Genomic DNA, 19,915 nt, shown 5'->3' with positions numbered 1-19,915 from the left:
CTTTTTTTTTTATTATTATTTATTTTTTTATTTTATTTTTAAACTGTTCCTTTCATTTATATATTTTTTTTATCATTTTTATTGTTATCTCAGGGAATGTAAATATCCCCTATGATAGCAATAGGTAGTGACAGGTACTCTTTTTTGAAAAAATTGGGGTCTATTAGACCCTAGATCTTCCTCTGCCCTCAAAGCATCTGACCACACCAAGATCGGTGTGATAAAATGCTTTCTCATTTTCCCAATGGTGCTGTTTATATCCGGCAAAATTTAAGTCATGAAATGCTTGTAGCTTCCAGTTTCTTAGGCCACAGAGATGATTGGAACCATTCTGGTCTCTGATCAGCTCTATGGTCAGCTGGTGGAACCACCGGCTGCATTCTCAGGTTCCCTGTTGGGACAGGAGAGCCAGAGAAAACCATGGAAGATGGTGGGGGGGGGGGGACATTCCCTCCCACTGCTTGTAAAAGCAGACTAGAGGCTAATTAGCCACTAGGATTGCTTTTACATGAAATCCGACCGCTGGCTGAAAAGAATGATACCAAGATGATACCTAAACCTGCAAGCATTCTGGTATAACCACTCAAAGTCCCAGCAACATACCAGTACGTTGCTGGTCCTTGTTGAGCATATATTATAATCTTTTTATTCATGCAGCCTGTGGGCTGAACGAAAAAAAGAGATTGATCAGTGGGTATGCCCACCATTAGAATACCTCCCTTCATCCACCCACTTCTAATGATGGGCATACATGCACCATTTATATATGCCGAAGCATGGGGGCATCTACCCCAAAAGTTAGGAGCAAATCGCTCCTCCACCCCTGCTGCCCCCATGCTTCGGCATATATGCTCTTTTTTTAACTGTGGTGGGGAAATCACCTCCAACAGTGCTGGAGTCACGGCTTTATGTATGGTGGGAGCAAACGCTGTTGCTGTCAAGATAAATAAATCAGCGCTGCAGCTGAATGGCGTACCGGAAAACAAAAAAATGGTTAACAATAAAACACAGTAAACAATAAAAAAATTACATACCTGAAAAGCAAACATGATAAAACATAATAACAATAAAGCATTGCAGAATAGAATACAGTAAAAAAGAGCAGAACAATAGAGAGAGAGAGAATAATAAAACGACAACTATTTTTGTTTTTTTATTTTATATTTTTTTGTGTATTTTTTTTTTTACACTTTTATTTGTAACTATAACGGTTCGGGTCTCTCAAAATGCAATGGCATCTTGGGAGACCCTGTAAAAGTGTGCCTAGTCTGTGCAATGCTGTACTAGTGTATGGTAGAGCTCAAATCATTCACCAATGCAAATACCAGGATTGTCAGGACAGGAGGGACAATAATAGTGGGTGTCACGCCTATATCCGCGCTTTCTACAGACACAACATTTTCTTTGAGGGGCTCGTTGGGTAGGGGTACTCGGGAGGACATAAGGAAAATGCCTCTCATGCAGCCGGCTTACTGCATTTGGATTGGGAAGGTGAGGTGGAGCACTGTCTGGAAACAGAATGGCTCTGACGATCTCTTCCTGGAATTTAAGGAAGGATCCAGTCCGTCCTGAAGCTCTGTATAGCACATGAGTGTTCAGCAAAGTCAATTGAAATAAGTATACAGACACCTTTTTATACCAGCGTCTGGCCTTACGGGCAACTAGGTACGGCGCCAACAACTGGTCATTGAGGTCTACCCCTCCCATATTTTGGTTATATTCGTGGACATAGAGGGCTTTCTCCACAACACCAGTCGCCGTAGTAATTTGGATCGTTGTGTCTGCATGAAGGGAGGTAAGGACGAAAACATTCTTATTATCCCTCCACCTAATAGTGAGCAAGTTATTACACTTCAAGTAGGCTCTCTCCCCCAGCCTAGGACGGGAATCTACAAGCTCTTACCTCGTAAACCATAAAACTACATGTATAGCCTGTGGCCCTGGCACAGAGCTTATACATCTTGACCCCGTATCTGGCACGCTTGCTGGGAAGATACTGTTTGAATGACAAGCGGCCAGAAAACGTAATCAGGGACTCATCAACACAGACAACTTGATGGGGAGTAAACAAGTCTACAAAACGTTGGCTGGAGTTGTTTACGAGGGGCCAAATTTTGTAGAGCCGATCGTATCCAAGGTCTCCAAGAGGACAACAGAGTTCATTGTTGTTGAAGTGCATGAACTGCAAAATCTGCTCGTATCGTGCCCTGGCCATGGAAGCAGAAAACACGGGCATATGGTGAAATGGGTCAGTGGACCAATATGACCGCATATTGACAGTGATTGATCGATACTGAACTTGGGTGGGCTGGGCTGGGCTGGGCGGAGGGGCAAAACGCATGTGCTAGCAGGTATCTGGGCTGATCCCGCTAAAACGCAGTGTCACCCGTAACAGTTATACGATGATCACTGGTGAAAGAGTTAACTAGGGGGCAATTAGGGGATTAAAACCCTTACTAGGTAGTATATGGGGGTACCTGACACTATAAAAACCTGACGCTGAACCTAAATACTTACCTGGCTAACTAGCGTCACCTGTGACACTAATAAGGCGATCAGAAAAAAGATTGCTTAGTGACACTGGCGACGGGTTAACTGGGGGGTGATCAAGGGGTTAAACCTTTATTGGGGGATTAGGGGGTACTCTAGACCTAAAGGGGCCTACCACTAACTGCCCTACCACTTATAACAGTCACAAATGACACCAATGCAGTAATCAGTAGAAAAAAAAACTGCTATTGGTGTCACTGTGACTGGGGGTGCAGGGGGGGTGAACGTGGGGTGATTGGGGGGGTGAATAGTGTGCCTGCGTGTTCTACTGTAAGTGTAATGTTGGAGCACTTACTCGGATGTCTTCTCTCCTCGGAAGCCGGAACGAAAAGAGCGATGACATCACTTCCTCCGCTTCTGTTTACAGTTCAGAAGCAGAGGAAGCTTGTCATTTGCCAGGAAAGATCGTGAGGGGGTGGCCATGAATCAGTGGCCTCCCCCTCAGCACGGATCGCTCCAGGAGCTAATTTGACCGCCGCAGGCACGGGCGGGGCTCCGATTGGACCCCATGCCAGCGGGCAGGCAGGGACGTACAGGTAAGCCCTTATGCCTGCCCGTGGCATTGTGCCGACGTACATCGGCGTGCGGCGGACGGCAACTGGTTAATATACATGTAACTCTAAGTCCATAGAAATAAAAATATTACTTCTCTCATAAAATGCTCCTTTCTTTACTTGTACTGTAAGATAAGAGAGATTCAACTGAACGCAGAAGGAAAATAGATAGCCATAGCAAAACCAACTGGACAATAAATATCAAAGTTGATTAATGCCTTATATCCAGGGCTTTTTTTTCTCAGAGATTCGGTGCAGGAACTCCCCTCTGCTGATTTACTTTGTGTCTCGGCCCACTACCCACCTCCAAGCACCGACCTTTGGTTCCGCTCCCTACCCACCTCCGAGCATTGACCCTTGGTTCCACCCCCTACCCACCTCTGAGCACTGACCCTTGGTTCCGCCTCTTACCCACCTCCGAGCACAGGCCCTTGGTTCCGCCCCCTACCCACTTCTGAGCACTGACTCTTGGTTCCACCCTCTACCCACCTCCCAGTACTGCCCATTTTAGACAATAAAGAGCCTAAGTATTTGATCCCCAAGCAAAACATTACTTAGTACTTGGTGGAGAAACCTTTGTTGGCAAGCACAAAGGTAAGACATTTCTTGTAGTTGGTTACTAGGTTTGCACACAGCTCAGGAGGGATTTTACTACTCTTCTTTATAGATCTTCTCTAAATCCTTAAGGTTTGGCAACTCGAATTTTCAGCGCCCTCTGTACATTTTCTATAGGATTAAGGTTGGGAGATTGGCTAGGCCACTCCATGACCTTAATGTGCTTCTTCTTGAGCTGCTACTTTGTTGCCTTGTTGGTATGTTTTGGGTCATTGTCATGCTGGAAGACCCATCCACGACCCATCGTCAGTGTTCTGGCTGAGGGAAGAAGGTTCTCATCCAAGATTTTACAATACATGGCCCTGTCCATTGGCCCCTCAATACGGCAAAGTCGGCCTGTACCTTTAACAGAGAAACAGCCCCAAAGCGTAATGTTTGATTGTAGGGATGGTGTTCTTAGGATCATAGTCAGCATTTTTCTTTCTACAAACACAGCGAGTCGAGTTAATGCCAAATAGCTCAATTTTGGTCTCATCTGACTACAGCACTTTCTCTCAATCCTTCTCTGAATGATTTAGATGTTCATTGGCAAACTTCAGACATGCCTGTACATATGCCTTCTTAAGGAGGGGGACCTTTTGGGCGCTGCAGGATTTCAATCCATGGCGGCGTATTGTGTTACCAATGGTTTGTTTGGTGCCCTGAGATCATTCACAAGCTTCTCCTGTGTAGTTCTGGGCTGATCCCTCACTTTTCTCATGATCATCCTTACCCTATGAGGCAAACCTTTCATGGATTAGAAATGATAGAAGGGTTTGGCGCTGTTCCTATTTAGTTTCCTACCTCCATATAGGTTACTAGATTAAAATAAATTCTTAGGTGCACCGTGCATATATCAAATATTAAATACAAATTAACAATATGGATTCCCAAGTATACCGTGCATGAGTCAATTAAATATTCTGCTGCAATATTGTGCAATCATAGGTGATACATAGACATAACTTAAATGTTTACATATGTAATATTGCTAAGGAGGGAAGAAAGGGGGGGGGGGGAGGCAGAAGGGAGTGAGATAGGAAGGTGGGGAGGGGGTGTAGGAAGTCTGTTCCTAAGGAAAATTACAATGACAAGATAAAGTGCAAATGTGCTGGTGCAATCCAAAAGGCAACATTGACAAGATAAAGTGCAAACGTGCTTCAAAATTCTTTAGTAAGTCTCTTGTGCCATATTCTTGTGCTGTGGTGATAATCCTTCACTTATAATATCTCTTTGCTCTGAAAGTGCAGCCACTCACCAGATCACTTCACCCCTGCGGGGGTAGTAGGCAGTTACAGTTTTATCGCCACTGTACAGCGATCGCTGGCGGGCTCAGGATCGTGGTATATCATATATAAAGAGAGAGGGAGTGCCCATAGCGTAAAATTGCAGATATTTTGTTTAAAAGGGATGACTCTAGTCAATACACGACAGATCTGTCGTGTATTGACTAGAGTCATCCCTTTTAAACAAAATATCTGCAATTTTACGCTATGGGCACTCCCTCTCTCTTTATATATGATATACCACGATCCTGAGCCCGCCAGCGATCGCTGTACAGTGGCGATAAAACTGTAACTGCCTACTACCCCCGCAGGGGTGAAGTGATCTGGTGAGTGGCTGCACTTTCAGAGCAAAGAGATATTATAAGTGAAGGATTATCACCACAGCACAAGAATATGGCACAAGAGACTTACTAAAGAATTTTGAAGCACGTTTGCACTTTATCTTGTCACTGTTGCCTTTTGGATTACACCAGCACATTTGCACTTTATCTTGTCATTGTAATTTTCCTTAGGAACAGACTTCCTACACCCCCTCCCCACCTTCCTATCTCACTCCCTTCTGCCTCCCCCCCCCCCCCCCTTTCTTCCCTCCTTAGCAATATTACATATGTAAACATTTAAGTTATGTCTATGTATCACCTATGATTGCACAATATTGCAGCAGAATATTTAATTGACTCATGCACGGTATACTTGGGAATCCATATTGTTAATTTGTATTTAATATTTGATATATGCACGGTGCACCTAAGAATTTATTTTAATCTAGTAACCTATATGGAGGTAGGAAACTAAATAGGAACAGCGCCAAACCCTTCTATCATTTCTAATATATCTCAGTTGTCCCCATTTTAGGGTGACTGCCTGTTGGGAGGCAGCAGTTCCAAATTTTACCAATTAAGTCTTTATGTTCACTGCGCGGGTTCACCATCCCTTTAAACCTTTCATGGAGCTCCAGACCGAGAGTGATTGATGATTATTTTGTATTTCTTCCATTCGTGAACAATCCCTCCAACAGTCTCCTTCTCAACAAGCTTCTTGCTGATGGTCTTGTAGCCCATTCCAGCCTTGTACAGGTCTACAATCTTGTCCCTGACGTCCTTTAACAGCTCTTTGGTCTTGCCCATGAAGGTGAGGTTTGAATGGAAGAAAGAGATTCTGTGGACAGGTGTATTTAATACATAACAAGTTGTCACTAGGAGCACCTTCTTAAATTGACAGGACTAACCTGTATACCACATGAGCACATACTGTAGCCAGTCTCTGGGAGCCAGAATTATTGTTGGTTGGTAGGGGATTAAATACTTATTTTACACACTGAACTGCAACTCAATTTATATTGTGTTTTTTCTGGATTTTTGGTTGATATTCTGTCTCTATCATTTAAAATACACCTATGAAAAAATTTTAGACCCTTAATTTCTTGGTAAGTGGGCAAACTTACAATAGTTGTGCAGCGGAGGATCGTTGGCATGCAAAGGAGCCAAGTCACTAAAATGTGTGAAGATCTGCTTTAACTTTGATTTAGGGCAGTCAACAAATGACTACTGATTGGTTAAAAGGGTTCACTGCGTCTAGCTTGCTGCTTTGTAACTTAAAGGCCTCGGTTTCTTCAGAATCCAAAGCTTGATCAACATTCATAGTGATAGAATTTTCTTTAATATGGATATTAAAATGCATTGGCTCCATTCCTAAAGCCTATTTAACTTTTTTATCCTGCAGCATGAATGCTACCAAAAAACCTTTCTAGCACTTTGCTGATTTAAATGTTAAACAGATAGATTATCACTTTTAATTCTGTGCGAAATTAGTCACAACTTATTAAGACAAAGGAGTGCGAGCATACTTTATGATGACTTCCAGATCAAGCTGTGTTATCATTAAAATAATTAAGATGTTTACTGATGTAGAAAATTTGATATTGGATCCATTAACCAAATTTCCTACTTCAGAGTAACCACTTTAAAATTTATGTGCTCAATTAGACACTTCTATTCAAAAAAAGGGTTAATCTTGAAACTAGAATGCTCCGTAGAATGATATTAGTTCTGTATAATCCAACATTCTCTATAGACCTTGCAGGGGTAAAGGACTACTATTTCTGATTCCATTGCCATAAGAATAGAGATCACAGCAACTAGGCTAGCGGGGGGAGCTGCAGTGTTATGTCCTTCACCCCCTGTCTAGCAGCCTTTTAATGTTGGTAACTCTTCTCACCCTACTCTTGCTCATTTCTATGCAACAACTTCTCTTTCCTCACCGTTATGTATAAATTATATAGATATGGAACCATTTGAGAGGTCATCAGAGGCAAGGCTTCTAGAGGATGCTGTTTGGAGTGGTCTTATTAGTCACAACCCGTACATTTGGGGTCCAGATTATTGTTGGGCCTGTAGGTCCAGACAGAAGAAAGCAATGAGAAGGGAGGTTATAAGGTCAATTGGTAAGATAGGGGGGCTAAAGAAACCCTGGGGGATGGGAGTAATTAAAGAAGGAGATCAGGATCCAGATTTGAGAAAAGGAGTTAGGGACCAGTTACAGGTTGGATCACTGGTAGGGATACATACGAATATATCCCCCTTGGACCTTGTCTAGGAGCTTATCAAGTTGACTAGAAGTTACTTAGTCTAGAAGAGTTTAAATATGGAAAGGCATATGGCTCACATATTTTAAGAAATTTAGATTCTGGGTTTTTTAGAACACTGGATTATTTCTAATTAACCAGCATCGTATTCATGCGGTGTTTGGATTCTTGAAAATGGACTATGGGTGTCTTCCAGGTTGTGGCTATCATTTGTTTAGACATCAGAAAGAATGTCACTAATTTCTGTTGTTTTGAAATTAGACCTGGAATTATATGGTGTAGAATCCTTGCATCTTTTGGGACAAATTTATGAAACAAAGTTTGAAGGAGGCCAAACGTTCTAGACCAAAATGCAGTCAACTTTGGGCAAAACCACCAAGTATGTGGTACGTCTCCAGGTAGGTCACACTGCCTGAAGCACCTGCCACCATAACTCAGGTTAACATGAGCTATTTGAGCTGGTACCCAATACCACTGATATGTTGTTTCCAAAATGGTTGGATTAAAGGAACATTTCACTATTGTAGACCAGATTTTACTGCAGTCCTCCAGATCTAGAGAAACAGCGAGATCCCATGGAAGCTGTGGGTAGTCCACCGCACAAATGATCTTGGCTTTTTCATATCCAGGGGAAATTGCATCCTTTATGAAGATAGTTCAATTTGGCAAAGCTCTTTACTTGATAGGGGGAGTTGCTTTTAAGCCCTGGTTCACACCAACGCGACTTGTCATGCAGCTTTGGACTTCCTATGTTTTTTAATGGGGGCGCCTTAATTGCCACGCTCAGGTCACAGCAAAAAAACCTTTTGTGCGACTTGGTCCCATAGACTTGTATGTTATCTCACAGAAGTCGCATCAGAAAAGATAAGCATGCCACTTTGAAGGATCTGGTTTTTTTTTTAACCCTCTCCTCCCTGGTCAACCTTGCTGCCTAAAAAAATTCCTTCCTCACACCTGAGCATAGCCTGAAAGCATGTTCCTGCTCATATTATTTTTCTGCATTTTTTTATGCCTAAATGTGTATTATGCATAGGACAGCCCATTCATTTAAATGGGCTGCCCTACGTGGAACAAATGCCCCTTAGTAGCTCAAAAACTTTTCAGTCGTAGAGCGTCGCACGTTTTGTCACACAGGAAAATACACGTCTGCTAACCACAATTGGGGTGTCATTAACAATTATTGTATTCACATCTGTGCATTTCTGAATGTGCGAATCCCACGGAAATAATGTGCACATTTTGTAAACGCGCATCGCGTCTGCCTTGCCCCATTATGGCGACGCGAACACAATGTGCATTTGCAGCGCATTTCTGAAATGTGCAGCAAAGTGCTCATTTTCTGTGTGGGTTGCATGCAGATGTAAATGCAGCCTAATTGTTAATGACACCCCAATCAAGGTTAGCATATGCGTGTTTTTCTGCACCACAAAACGCACTACAAACGCGCCAAAATGCACACTAAAAAAATGTGACACTCCATCACTGAAAATGTTCTAGAGCTACTTTGGGGCTTTTGAAAAACATGAAAAAAATGTGAGCAGAAACACTTGTTTCCGCTACGCTGAGGTGTGAAAAAAGTGCTTGGCAGGAAGTTGTTAGGCAGCAAGGATGACCAGGGAGGAGAGATGGGGGTTAACCACTTCCTCTCCAGGAAATTTACCCCCCTTCCGGACCAGGCCTTTTTTTTTTGTGATACGGCACTACGTTATTTTAACTAACAATTGCATGGGCGTGCGGCGCTGAACCCAAATAAAATTGGTGTCCTTTTTTCCCACAAATAGAGCTTTCTTTTGGTGGTAAAAATATTTTTTACTTTCTGCCATAAAACATGACCAATAAAAAAAAAATTTAAAAAATCGAATTTCTTCATCAATTTAGGCCAATATGTATTCTGCTACATGTTTTTGGTAAAAAAAAAATCCCAATAAGCGTATATTGATTGGTTTGTGCAGAAGTTATAGTGTCTACAAACTATGGGATATTTAAAATTTTTTATTACTAGTAATGGCGGCAATATAGTGGGACTGCGATATTGTGACTGACAAACCGGAAACGAAGTGACACTTCTGACACTTTTTTGGGGACCAGTGACGCTAATACAGTGATCAGTGCTGAAAAGTATGTACTGTCACTGTACTAATGACACTGACAGGGAAGGAGTTAAAATCATAGGGCAATCAAGGGGTTAACTGTGTTGCCTAGCTGATGTTTTAATGTAGTGGAAGAGGTATTTTTTACTAATGGAAGGCATGGATCAGTGTCCCTGCTTTGCCAGAAAACAGGATCCATGTCCTCTGTACTGACAGAACGGCAATCTTCCTTGTTTACATAGGCAGATTAGCATTCTGTCAGTGTACAGAATGATCAGCGGGTACCGGCGGACATCGGGTCTGCAGTACCCGCTGTGTGAAATCACAGTGGGAGCGAGCTGCCGGCGATACCCAGAAAAGCAGGATCACTTGTATACGTGTGTATATATACGTGATCCTGTACAGCACGGCCGCCCTGTAGCAGTAAATCTGCTATGGAGTGCTCGGGAAAAAAAAACAAAAACACTTGATTCCATCAAAGTTGCACAGAAATGCTTCTTATCGGTAAAGTCGTCTTGAAGTTGTTTTGAAGTTGCAGGGAAGTGGTACAGCAAAATCGTACTGGAAGTTGTGCTACTTTCATGTTGCACAAGTGTGAACCAGGGCTAAAGGGCTGTCTGGCTGCCACATTACCTGATTACTGAGATACATAAACATTAGGATTTGTGTTATGCATTCTCTTCAAACATGGTCTAAGACTCTAAGGGCTCATGCACGCTGCAGCTTTTATTTCAGCTTGAAGAAGCCCTGTCCTTTTTTGTGCCCTTGTGCATGTTTTTATTGAGCTTCTTCAAGCTCCTTTGAGCTTTTTTGAGCATAAGTGTTTTTTTTTTTTTTTTTCACAAACTGTCCTAGATAGTATTTTCTTAATCACTGTACAAACAAGACAAAAAGCTGGAACAAACGTTTTTGCGCGTTTTCAAGTTTATTTTAGTTTTTTTTTTTAGCTCTTTTGGGTACTAGCTCCTCTCAAAAATGAGAGTTTGGTGTGTCTTTTTTCTGCCTGTAGGAGCATATGCCTGAAAAAGTCCTAGTGTGCATGGACACATTGTGCTTGATTTACTAAAACTAGAGCACTCAGAATCTGGTGCAGCTGTTAATGGCAGCCAATCAGCTTCTAACTTCAGCTTGTTCAATTATGTTTTGATAATAAAAACCTGGAAGCTGATTGGTTTTATGCACAGCTGCACCACATTTTGCACTCTCCAGTTTTAGGAAGTTAACCCCTTCAGATCCGCGCTATACCCGAATGACGGCTACAGCGCAGGTCTGCTTTGCCGGGAGGCGCCCTCCCCCTTGTATGCTCGCCATGCCACCCCTGAAGGGCGCATGCGGCACACTCTGTGAGCACCCGAGTCAATGAGACTCGGGTGATCACAGATCAGAGTAAGGGGTCCATCCCGACCCCTTACGACGTGATCAGCTGTCGACCAATGACAGCTGGTTACGTGATGTAAACAGATGATCGGTAAGCGTTTTTTTTTTTTTCTTCTCACGCTGACAGCGTGAGGAGAAAAAAAGCCGGTCACAGGCTTCTGTTGAAGGGTCATCTGTCCCGAAGAGGAAGAGGCAGAGCCGCCTCATATGTGACCACCAGTACCGCCTGCCAGTGCCACGAATCAGTGCCCAGAGTGCCCACCAATCAGTGCCCACCAGTACATAAGTGCCAGCAATCAGTGCCACCTATCAATGCCCACGATTGCCACCTATCGATGCCCACCAGTGGTGCCAATCAGTGCCACCTAGCAGTGTCACCTACCAGTGCCCATCACTGCCACCCATCAGTGCCACCTCTAAGTGCCCATCAATGCCACCTATCATTGCCCACCAGTGCTGCCTATTAGTGCACATCAGTGTCGCCTTATCAGTGCCCATCAATGCAGCCTATCAGTGCCCATCCGTGTCGCCTTATCAGTGCCCATCAATGCAGCCTATCAGTGCACATCAGTGCAGCCTATCTGTGCCCATCAGTGTGGCCTCAACGTACATCAATGAAGGAGAAAAATTACCTGTTTGCAAAATTTATTAACAAAAAATAAACCCAGAGGTGATCAAATACCACCGAAAGAAAGCTCTATTTGTGGAAAAAAAATGATAAAAATTTCATTTGGGTATAGTGTTGTGTGACCGCGCAATTGTCATTCAAAAAGTGACAGCACTAAAAGCTGAAAATTGGTCGGGGCAGGAGGGGGGGTTTAGGTGCCCAGTAAGCAAGAGGTTAAACACTTTGGCTAACATGGAGGGGAGTTTCTAGGCAGAAAAAAATAAAGCTTAAAAGAGCTCAAAAGCCTGTTGGAGCCGCTTCTTTGAGCTGCAGTGTGCATGAGCCCTAAGTAGGCTCTTGTCTTGATGTCCCCAAGACAAGCTCTTTTGCCTTTAATAAAACAGCTTTGTTTGATGCATTCACAGTATTCTCTGTGCAGCAGGTTCGGTTTTTCCGGTTAGTGGTTTTAACAGGTCAAATGCTCAGCCCAGCGTAGTTTTCATTGTAACAGAAAATACCAAGTATTAGCTCACTGAGAAGAAAGTCTGGTAAACAACTGAATGTCAAAATGAATTCAACACTGATGCTTTCTGACACTATCATCCAGATGTCTCTGTTCTTTTTCAGTCATTCCAAAAGTCACAAAGCACCTGCTCTCCAACCCTGTGTTCACCTGCATCGTTCTTGCAGCCTGCATGGAAATTGCTGTGGTGGCTGGCTTTGCAGCTTTCCTGGGGAAATACCTAGAGCAACAATTTAACTTGACAACATCATCAGCCAATCAACTGCTAGGTGAGATGAAAACAAAGAGCATAGAAATGTCTTTATTTGCATGCAGTTTTAGTGTCGAGTCTAGATATTTAGCAGCATTGTTCAAAAGTGCAATTTTTGCAGAACTGTGAAACACGAACTTTAATGTGTTGGAGGCCTAATTTCATGTTGATTTAAATTATGGCTCAGGAAAAAAGCATGTTATGTGGGACCATGGCATAGTTCAGGGGATTAATCATTTGAACTTTTGAAATGATTTTAGAGGCCAAAACCTATTAAACATTGACTATTCTAGCAGCGTATTGCTGGGCCCTAGATACTTTGGGGGAGATTTACTAAAACTAGAGAAAAATCTGGTGCAGCTGTACCTGATAGCCAATCGGCTTCTAACTTCAGCTTGTTCGGTTAAACTTTGATAAAACCTGGAAGCTGATTGGTTTCTATTCAGAGCTGCACCAGATTTTGCACGCTCCAGTTTTAATAAATCTCCCCTACGGTCTATTGTTAATTGCTATTGTAGACCAAAATAGGCTTAGAATTGGCAGATTGCTGTTATTTTATTTTTTTGGGAATATAGAACAGAAAGTCAGCCATGCCACATGTAACACACTTTCTCCCTATTCTTCTAGTTTACCAGAAGCTAAACTCCAAAAGTTAGACAAAATCTACTCTTACAGTGACTCTCCCCCCCACCAACTTTCTGTTAGGTCTAGGGGTCCATGAATAAGAGGAATAGGTTATTCCCCATTCTGGCAGGCTCCTCGATCCATGCGACTGGTCCAATGCTACCTACATTTTAAGGCACTTTGGCCATGGTTGCACTTCAGTTTCCTTCACACATAATGCAGGTTTAATAGCCTTGCATTGCATGTGATGACGCTAAGGGACTGCCCAAAGGCTGATTTGGCATGAAGAAGGAAGAGCGGCAGAGCCTGCTGGAGCGGGGGGTAAGGTTAGGACTAGGTTAGGCCTAGGTTCATGAATAAGAAAAATACCTTAATGCCCATTCCAGCATTCTCCCTCAATCCATGTGACTGGTCCAATGTTGTCTTCTGTCTAAGGCACTTTGGCCACGGTTGTATTCCAGCCTCTTTCACATTCCAATGAATGGTTAATAGCCTTTCGATGCACGTGATGACCCAAGGGACCACCCACAGGCTGGTGATTTGGCGTGGAGAAGGATCGCGCCAGAACCATTCAAGGATACAGTGGGGCAAAAAAGTATTTAGTCAGCCACCAATTTGTGCAGAAAGACTTACAGAAAACGTTTGACCTCTGTCATTGCCAACAAATGATATATAACAAAGTATTGAGATGAACTTTTGATATTGACAAAATACTTATTTTCCACCATAATTTTCAAATAAATTATTTAAAAAATCAGACAATGTGATTGTCTGGATTTGTTTCCACATTTTGTCTCTCATAGTTGAGATATACCTATGATGACAATTACAGGCCTCTCTCATCTTTTTAAGTGGGGGAACTTGCACAATTGGTGGCTGACTAAATACTTTTTTGCCCCACTGCATATCCTTTATCGCAGGGATAGAGAGGGTAAAAAAGGGGTAGGGGTATGTCTGTATATCAAGAATAATGTACAAGTGAATGTGAGAGATGACATCACTAAGGGAGCTAGGGAGGAGGTGGAATCCTTATAAGTAGAGCTCCAAAGAGATGAAGCTAAGGGGAAAATAATACTGGGAGTATGCTATAGGCCCCCTAACCTGAGGGAGAAGGGGGAGGCGGACCTCCTACAGTAATTTGGATTAGCAGCAAGGATGGAAAGTGTTATCATAATGGGGGATTTTAATTATCCAGACATAGACTGGGGGGAGGAAACCACGCATTTGTCTGTTCCTAAAGTTTCTAAATGTCTTGCAGGACAATTTCCTGGGTCAGATGGTGGACTCACCAACTAGTATTTAAAGCGTTACTAGATCTACTGATTACAAACAATACAGACCTGATCACAGATGTGTAAATACGGGGCAATTTAGGAAACAGCAATCACAGGTCAATTGGTTTCAGTATAAATCACACAAATGGGAAACATAAGGGAAATACAAAAACACTGAATTTCAAAAGAGCCAACTTCCCTAAACTACGAACCTTCCTAGAAGATATAAACTGGGATAAAATCTTAGGAAAAAAGAACACGGAGGAGAGATGGGTTCTCTTTAAGAGCATATTAAATAAGGGCATTAACCAGCGCATCCCATTAGGTAATACATTTAAAAGAGCGAACAAACGTCCTGAATGGCTTAACGCTAATGTAAAAATGCATATAAAAGCAAAAGAGAAGGCCTTCAAAAAATACAAGGTTGAGGGATCATCATCAGCATTCAAACTTTATAAAGAATGCAACAAGGAATGTAAAGGTGCAATTAGGCCAGCTAAGATAGAACACGAAAGACACATAGCGGAGGAGAGCAAAAAAAATCCCAAGAAATTCTTTAAGTATGTAAACAATAAAAAAGGAAGGACAGACCATATTGGCCCCATAAAGAATGAGGAAGGACATCTGGTTACAAAGGATGGGGAGATGGCAAAGGCATTGAATTTATTCTTCTACTCAGTCTTCACAAGGGAATCAGGGGGCTTCAGTAACCAAAACTGCAGTGTTTGTCCTCGTGACATATCACAGGAAGCATCCTCATGGCTAACAGAGGACATAATTAGAATTAGACTTGGGAAAATTAACATTAAATCACCGGGACCGGATGGCTTGCACCCAGGGGTACTTGGGGATCTCAGTCAAGTAATTGCCAGATCATTGTTCCTAATTTTTACTGACAGTCTACTGACTGAAATGGTACCAGCAGATTGGAGAAAAGCCAATATAGCACCAATATTTAAAAATGGCCCAAAATACATCCCTGGGAATTACAGACCAGTTAGCCTCACATCAATAGTATGCAAGCTCTTGGAGGGGATGATAAGGGACTATATATAAGATTTTAGTAATGAAAACGATATCATTAGCAGTAATCAGCATGGATTCATGAAGAATCGTTCTTGCCAAACCAATCTACTAACCTTCTATGAGGAGGTGAGTTGCCATCTAGATAAAATGAGGCTCATAGACGTGGTGTATCTGGATTTTGCAAAAGCATTTCACACAGTTCCCCATAAACGTTTACTGTACAAAATAAGGTCCGTTGGAATGGACCATAGGGTGAGTACATGGATTAAAAACTGGCTACAAGGGCGAGTTCAGAGGGTGGTGATAAATGGGGAATACTCTGAATGGTCAGGGGTGGGTAGTGGGGTCCCACAGGGTTCTGTGTTGGGACCAATCCTATTAAATTTGTTCCTAAACGACCTGGAGGATGGGGTAAACAGTTCAATCTCTGTATTTGAGGATGATACTAAGCTAAGCAGGGCAATAACTTCTCCGCAGGATGTGGAAACCTTGCAAGACGATCTGAACAAATTAATGTGGTGGGCAACTACATGGCAAATGAGGTTTAATGTAGAAAAATGTAAAATAATGCATTTGGGTGGCAAAAATATGTATGCAATCTATACACTAGGGGTAGAACCTCTGGGGGAATCTAGGATGGAAAAGGACCTGGGGGGTCCTAGTAGATGATAGGCTCAGCAATGGCATGGAATGCCAAGCTGCTGCTAACAAAGCAAACAGAATATTGGCATGCATTTAAAAAGGGATTAACTCCAGGGATAAAGCGATAATTCTCCCACTCTACAAGACTCTGATCCGGCCGCACCTGGAGTATGCTGTCCAGTTCTGGGCACCAGTCCTCAGGAAGGATGTACTGGAAATGGAGCAAGTACAAAGAAGGACAACAAAGCTAATAAAGGGTCTGGAGGACATTAGTTATGAAGAAAGATTGCAAGCACTGAACTTATTCTCTCTGGTGAAGAGACGCTTGAGAGGGGATATGATTTCAATTTACAAATACTGTACTGCTGACCCTACGATAGGGATAAAACGTTTTCGCGGAAGGGAGTTTAACAAGACGCGTGGCCACTCGTTAAAAATAAGAAAAAAAGAGGTTTAACCTTAAACTACGTAGTGGGCTCTTTACTGTAAGAGTGGCAAGGATGTGGAATTCCCTTCCACAGGTGGTGGTCTCAGCGGGGGGCATTGATAGTTTCAAAAAACTATTAGATAAGCACCTGAACGACCGCAACATACAGGGATATACAATGTAATACTGACATATAATCACACACATAGGTTGGACTTGATGGACTTGTGTATTTTTTCAACCTCACCTACTATGTAACTATGATGGAGTGGGAGTTCCGTTGGTCTAGGTTCATGAATAAGAGTAACACCTTATTCCACATTCTGGCAGGCTCCCTCAATCCAGTGCTGCCTCTAGTCTTAAGACTCCTTGGCCATAGCCAAGCCAAGGGGCCTTAGGTTGGAGATTTGGCGTAAAGAAGGAAAGAACCAAAGCCTGCTGAAGTGGAGGTAAGGTAAAGAATACACTGTCCTCATCTTCCCCTAGACTTACGAAAATTTTACCCTTGCAGTTTGGGGAAAGATGGGGGGGGGGGGGGTCACTGGAAGGGTACATTCGTTTTAAACATCTGCAGCTCTGGTATATTCTGATACTTTCACATTTGTTGCAGAAATTAATATAATGGTAGTGATATAAACTCTGTCTTCTTCTAGGTATGACAGCAATACCATGTGCCTGCTTAGGCATTTTCCTAGGTGGACTTCTGGTGAAGAAACTAAGTTTATCTGCCCTTGGTGCCATCCGAATGGCAATGCTGGTGAACCTAGTGTCCACAGCCTGCTACGTGTCCTTCCTCTTCCTTGGCTGTGACACGGGGCCTGTAGCAGGAATAACTGTTCCCTATGGAAACGTGTGAGTATTACCAATTGACATTTTCTGCAGTAGCCTAACGTTGTATACCATTCACTGATACTTTCTGCTCAATGATGCAGTTTTGCCAAGCTAAGTCGCTGCTATACAAAAGGTCAAGTTTACTTAATTTAAGCGATGAAACAGATGTCACTAAAGGATTTTATAGCCGCACAGCTCTATAACACAAGCTGAGCAGAACACGCTGTTAAAATCAGCCAGCTAGCATTTTGAGAAGGTCTTTATAAAGGAGTTAAAAGTGACAGGAGTACTTATTACTGCGCTTACATAAATCTCCAGCAGTATTGATACGCCATAATTAGTCATATTCTGTTCTGTTTTTATTTTTCTACAGACGATTTAGAGAAACAGACACTTAAGGCTGTTAAAAGGAAAATGTCAGGGACATTTATCCTTGTTCTAAATACATATAAAAGAAGCTCTTAAATTCTGATTTGACAGCTAATGTAAGCACAGTCTATACATTTAGAGATACATAAAGTAGCTGCTTGCCTTATATTAATGTGAAAATAAAATAGGAAAAAAAAACAAAAAACTTGAGACTGTATTCCTTGTCTAATGTGATGAAAGATTCAATATTCGTTTCTTAACCACTTGCTTACTGGGCCCCTCTTGCCCAGACCAATTTTCAGCTTTTAGAGCTGTCACTCTTTGAATGACAATTGCGCAGTCATACAACACTGTACCCAAATTAAATTTTTATCATTTTTTTCCCACAAATAGAGCTTTCTTTTGGTGGTATTTGATCAAGTCTGGGTTTTTTATTTTTTGTTAAAAAAATGAAAAAAACCCGAAATGGTTTTAAAAAAATAACAGAACCATTTTATATTTTGTTAATAAATTTTGCAAACAGGTAATTTTCTCCTTCATTGATGTACGCTGATGAGGCTACACTGATGGCCACTGATAGGTTGCACTTAGACTGGCCTGGCGGCACTGTCACTGGCCTCCTCCCAGGTGCACCGTGCAGGGCTCAGTCAGACGGCTCCAGCTTGGCGGCTCTGGCTTTATCCTATAGTCTCCTCTTCATAGTCCACATACTTCTTACGTCTCCCATGACCCCCATCCAGACGGCACACCCACTCTTGACTCCTCTCCAGACTCCCCCTCAGAGACTGCAGATATGTTAAAAGACAAGAGATGGTCAGAGATTGCGGACATGATAGAGGAGGTGGTAAGAGGCTGCGGACATGATACAGGAGATGGTTAGAGGCTGCGGACATGATACAGGAGATGGTTAGAGGCTGCGGACATAATACAAGAGGTGGTTAGAGGCTGCGGACATGATACAGGAGATGGTTAGAGGCTGCGGACATGATACAGGAGGTGGTTAGAGGCTGCGGACATGATACAAGAGATGATTAGAGGCTGCAGACATGATACAGGAGATGGTTGCAGGCTGCGGACATGATACAGGAGGTTATTGGAGGCACTTGTCAGCTTCATTTATTACTATGACAGTAATAAATGAAGCTGGCCACTGAGGGTCTGCGGGGGGGGGGACAGTAATACATGAAGCTGACAAGTGGGGGTCGGTTCACTTGTCAGCTTCATTTATTACTGTCTGTCCCCCAGGGCCCCAGTGCCCTGACTTGTATCACCTTCTCCAACTCCGATCTGATTCCATTTCCTCTCCTCACCCAGTGGTGTCACTAGGGTTGGTGTCATCTGGTGCGGTAAAAAATTGTGTCACACCCCCCGGCACTAAGCGGGCTAGTGCATTGGTGCAGTTCCCCCCTCTTAACCTGCCACAATGGATGGAGCCGGGATGTGATGGAATCGGGGGATGGATGGAGCCAGGATGGGATCAGGGTAACGGATGGAGCCAGGATGGGATCAGGGTTGTGAATGGAGCTGGGATAGGATGGGGTGGATGGAGCCGGAGTGGAATCGGAGGGCATGGATGGAGTTGGGATGGGATCAGAGGGGGTGGATGGAGCTGGGTTGGGATGGGGGGGAAATGGATGGAGCTGGGATGGGTTCTTTGATTGGGAGGATTAGAGGATATGTGCTTGGGTGGTCTTTGGGAAAGAAGAGGAATTGTGCTGGGGGGGTCAAACTTAAAATATGCCCCCCTCCTTCTAATTCTAGCACTGGTTCTAACCCAAATCAAAGCCCCCCTAGAACATATCCTCTAACCCCCACCCCCCTCCCTAAAATCACTCCTAGCAGTATAGATGTTATGTTACTTGTCAGTGTCCCCCTCCCCTGCAATATTTCTGTTATTACATACAGTAGCTTAGCCCCCGGTAAATGCTGTAGCGTGGTGTCCCTCCTTCTTGGCTCTTCCTCTTGGTCATTGTACTTCAGAGCCGAAGAGGAGGCAGCTATAGTCCAGGGGGAGAGATGTGATTGTAGCATGCAGGACGGTCAGATCCTGGGCACCCTGTCTCTCTCTGCCTCACTCCCTCCTCCCCCACTCTCCCTGCACATCGTGTGCAGCTGAGGAGATCCCAGAAGGGAAGGAGGGAGCTGTGGTGCCTAGTCTGATCCTGGTGTCATCCCGCCCCCCCAGAATGCCGTCAGGCCGGAGAAGAAGGTGGGACTCACGGGGCAGAGACTGGAGACACTTGAAGAAGATCAGTGAGTCCCTGGCTGGGCACCGTGGCCAGAGATAGAGAGGAGGTGGGTGGACTC

The 19,915-nt window shown here is 43.2% G+C and overlaps 1 protein-coding gene across 1 annotated transcript in view; it reads left to right on the top strand.

The window, feature by feature from the left end:
* SLCO3A1 (solute carrier organic anion transporter family member 3A1) overlaps positions 1-19,915 on the top strand; it is a 539,529-nt gene that overhangs the window by 407,104 nt on the left and 112,510 nt on the right. Inside the window, exons 5-6 of the mRNA XM_073618412.1 lie at positions 12,270-12,434; positions 17,062-17,260. Coding sequence (XP_073474513.1) covers positions 12,270-12,434; positions 17,062-17,260 — 364 coding nt within the window. The remainder of the gene's footprint in view (positions 1-12,269; positions 12,435-17,061; positions 17,261-19,915) is intronic.

The sequence above is a fragment of the Aquarana catesbeiana genome, linkage group LG03, assembly GCF_042186555.1.
Source record: "Aquarana catesbeiana isolate 2022-GZ linkage group LG03, ASM4218655v1, whole genome shotgun sequence".
Lineage (NCBI taxonomy): Eukaryota > Metazoa > Chordata > Amphibia > Anura > Ranidae > Aquarana > Aquarana catesbeiana.
Note: the sequence above shows the minus strand (reverse complement) of the source record. Positions and strands in the feature narration are given on the sequence as shown.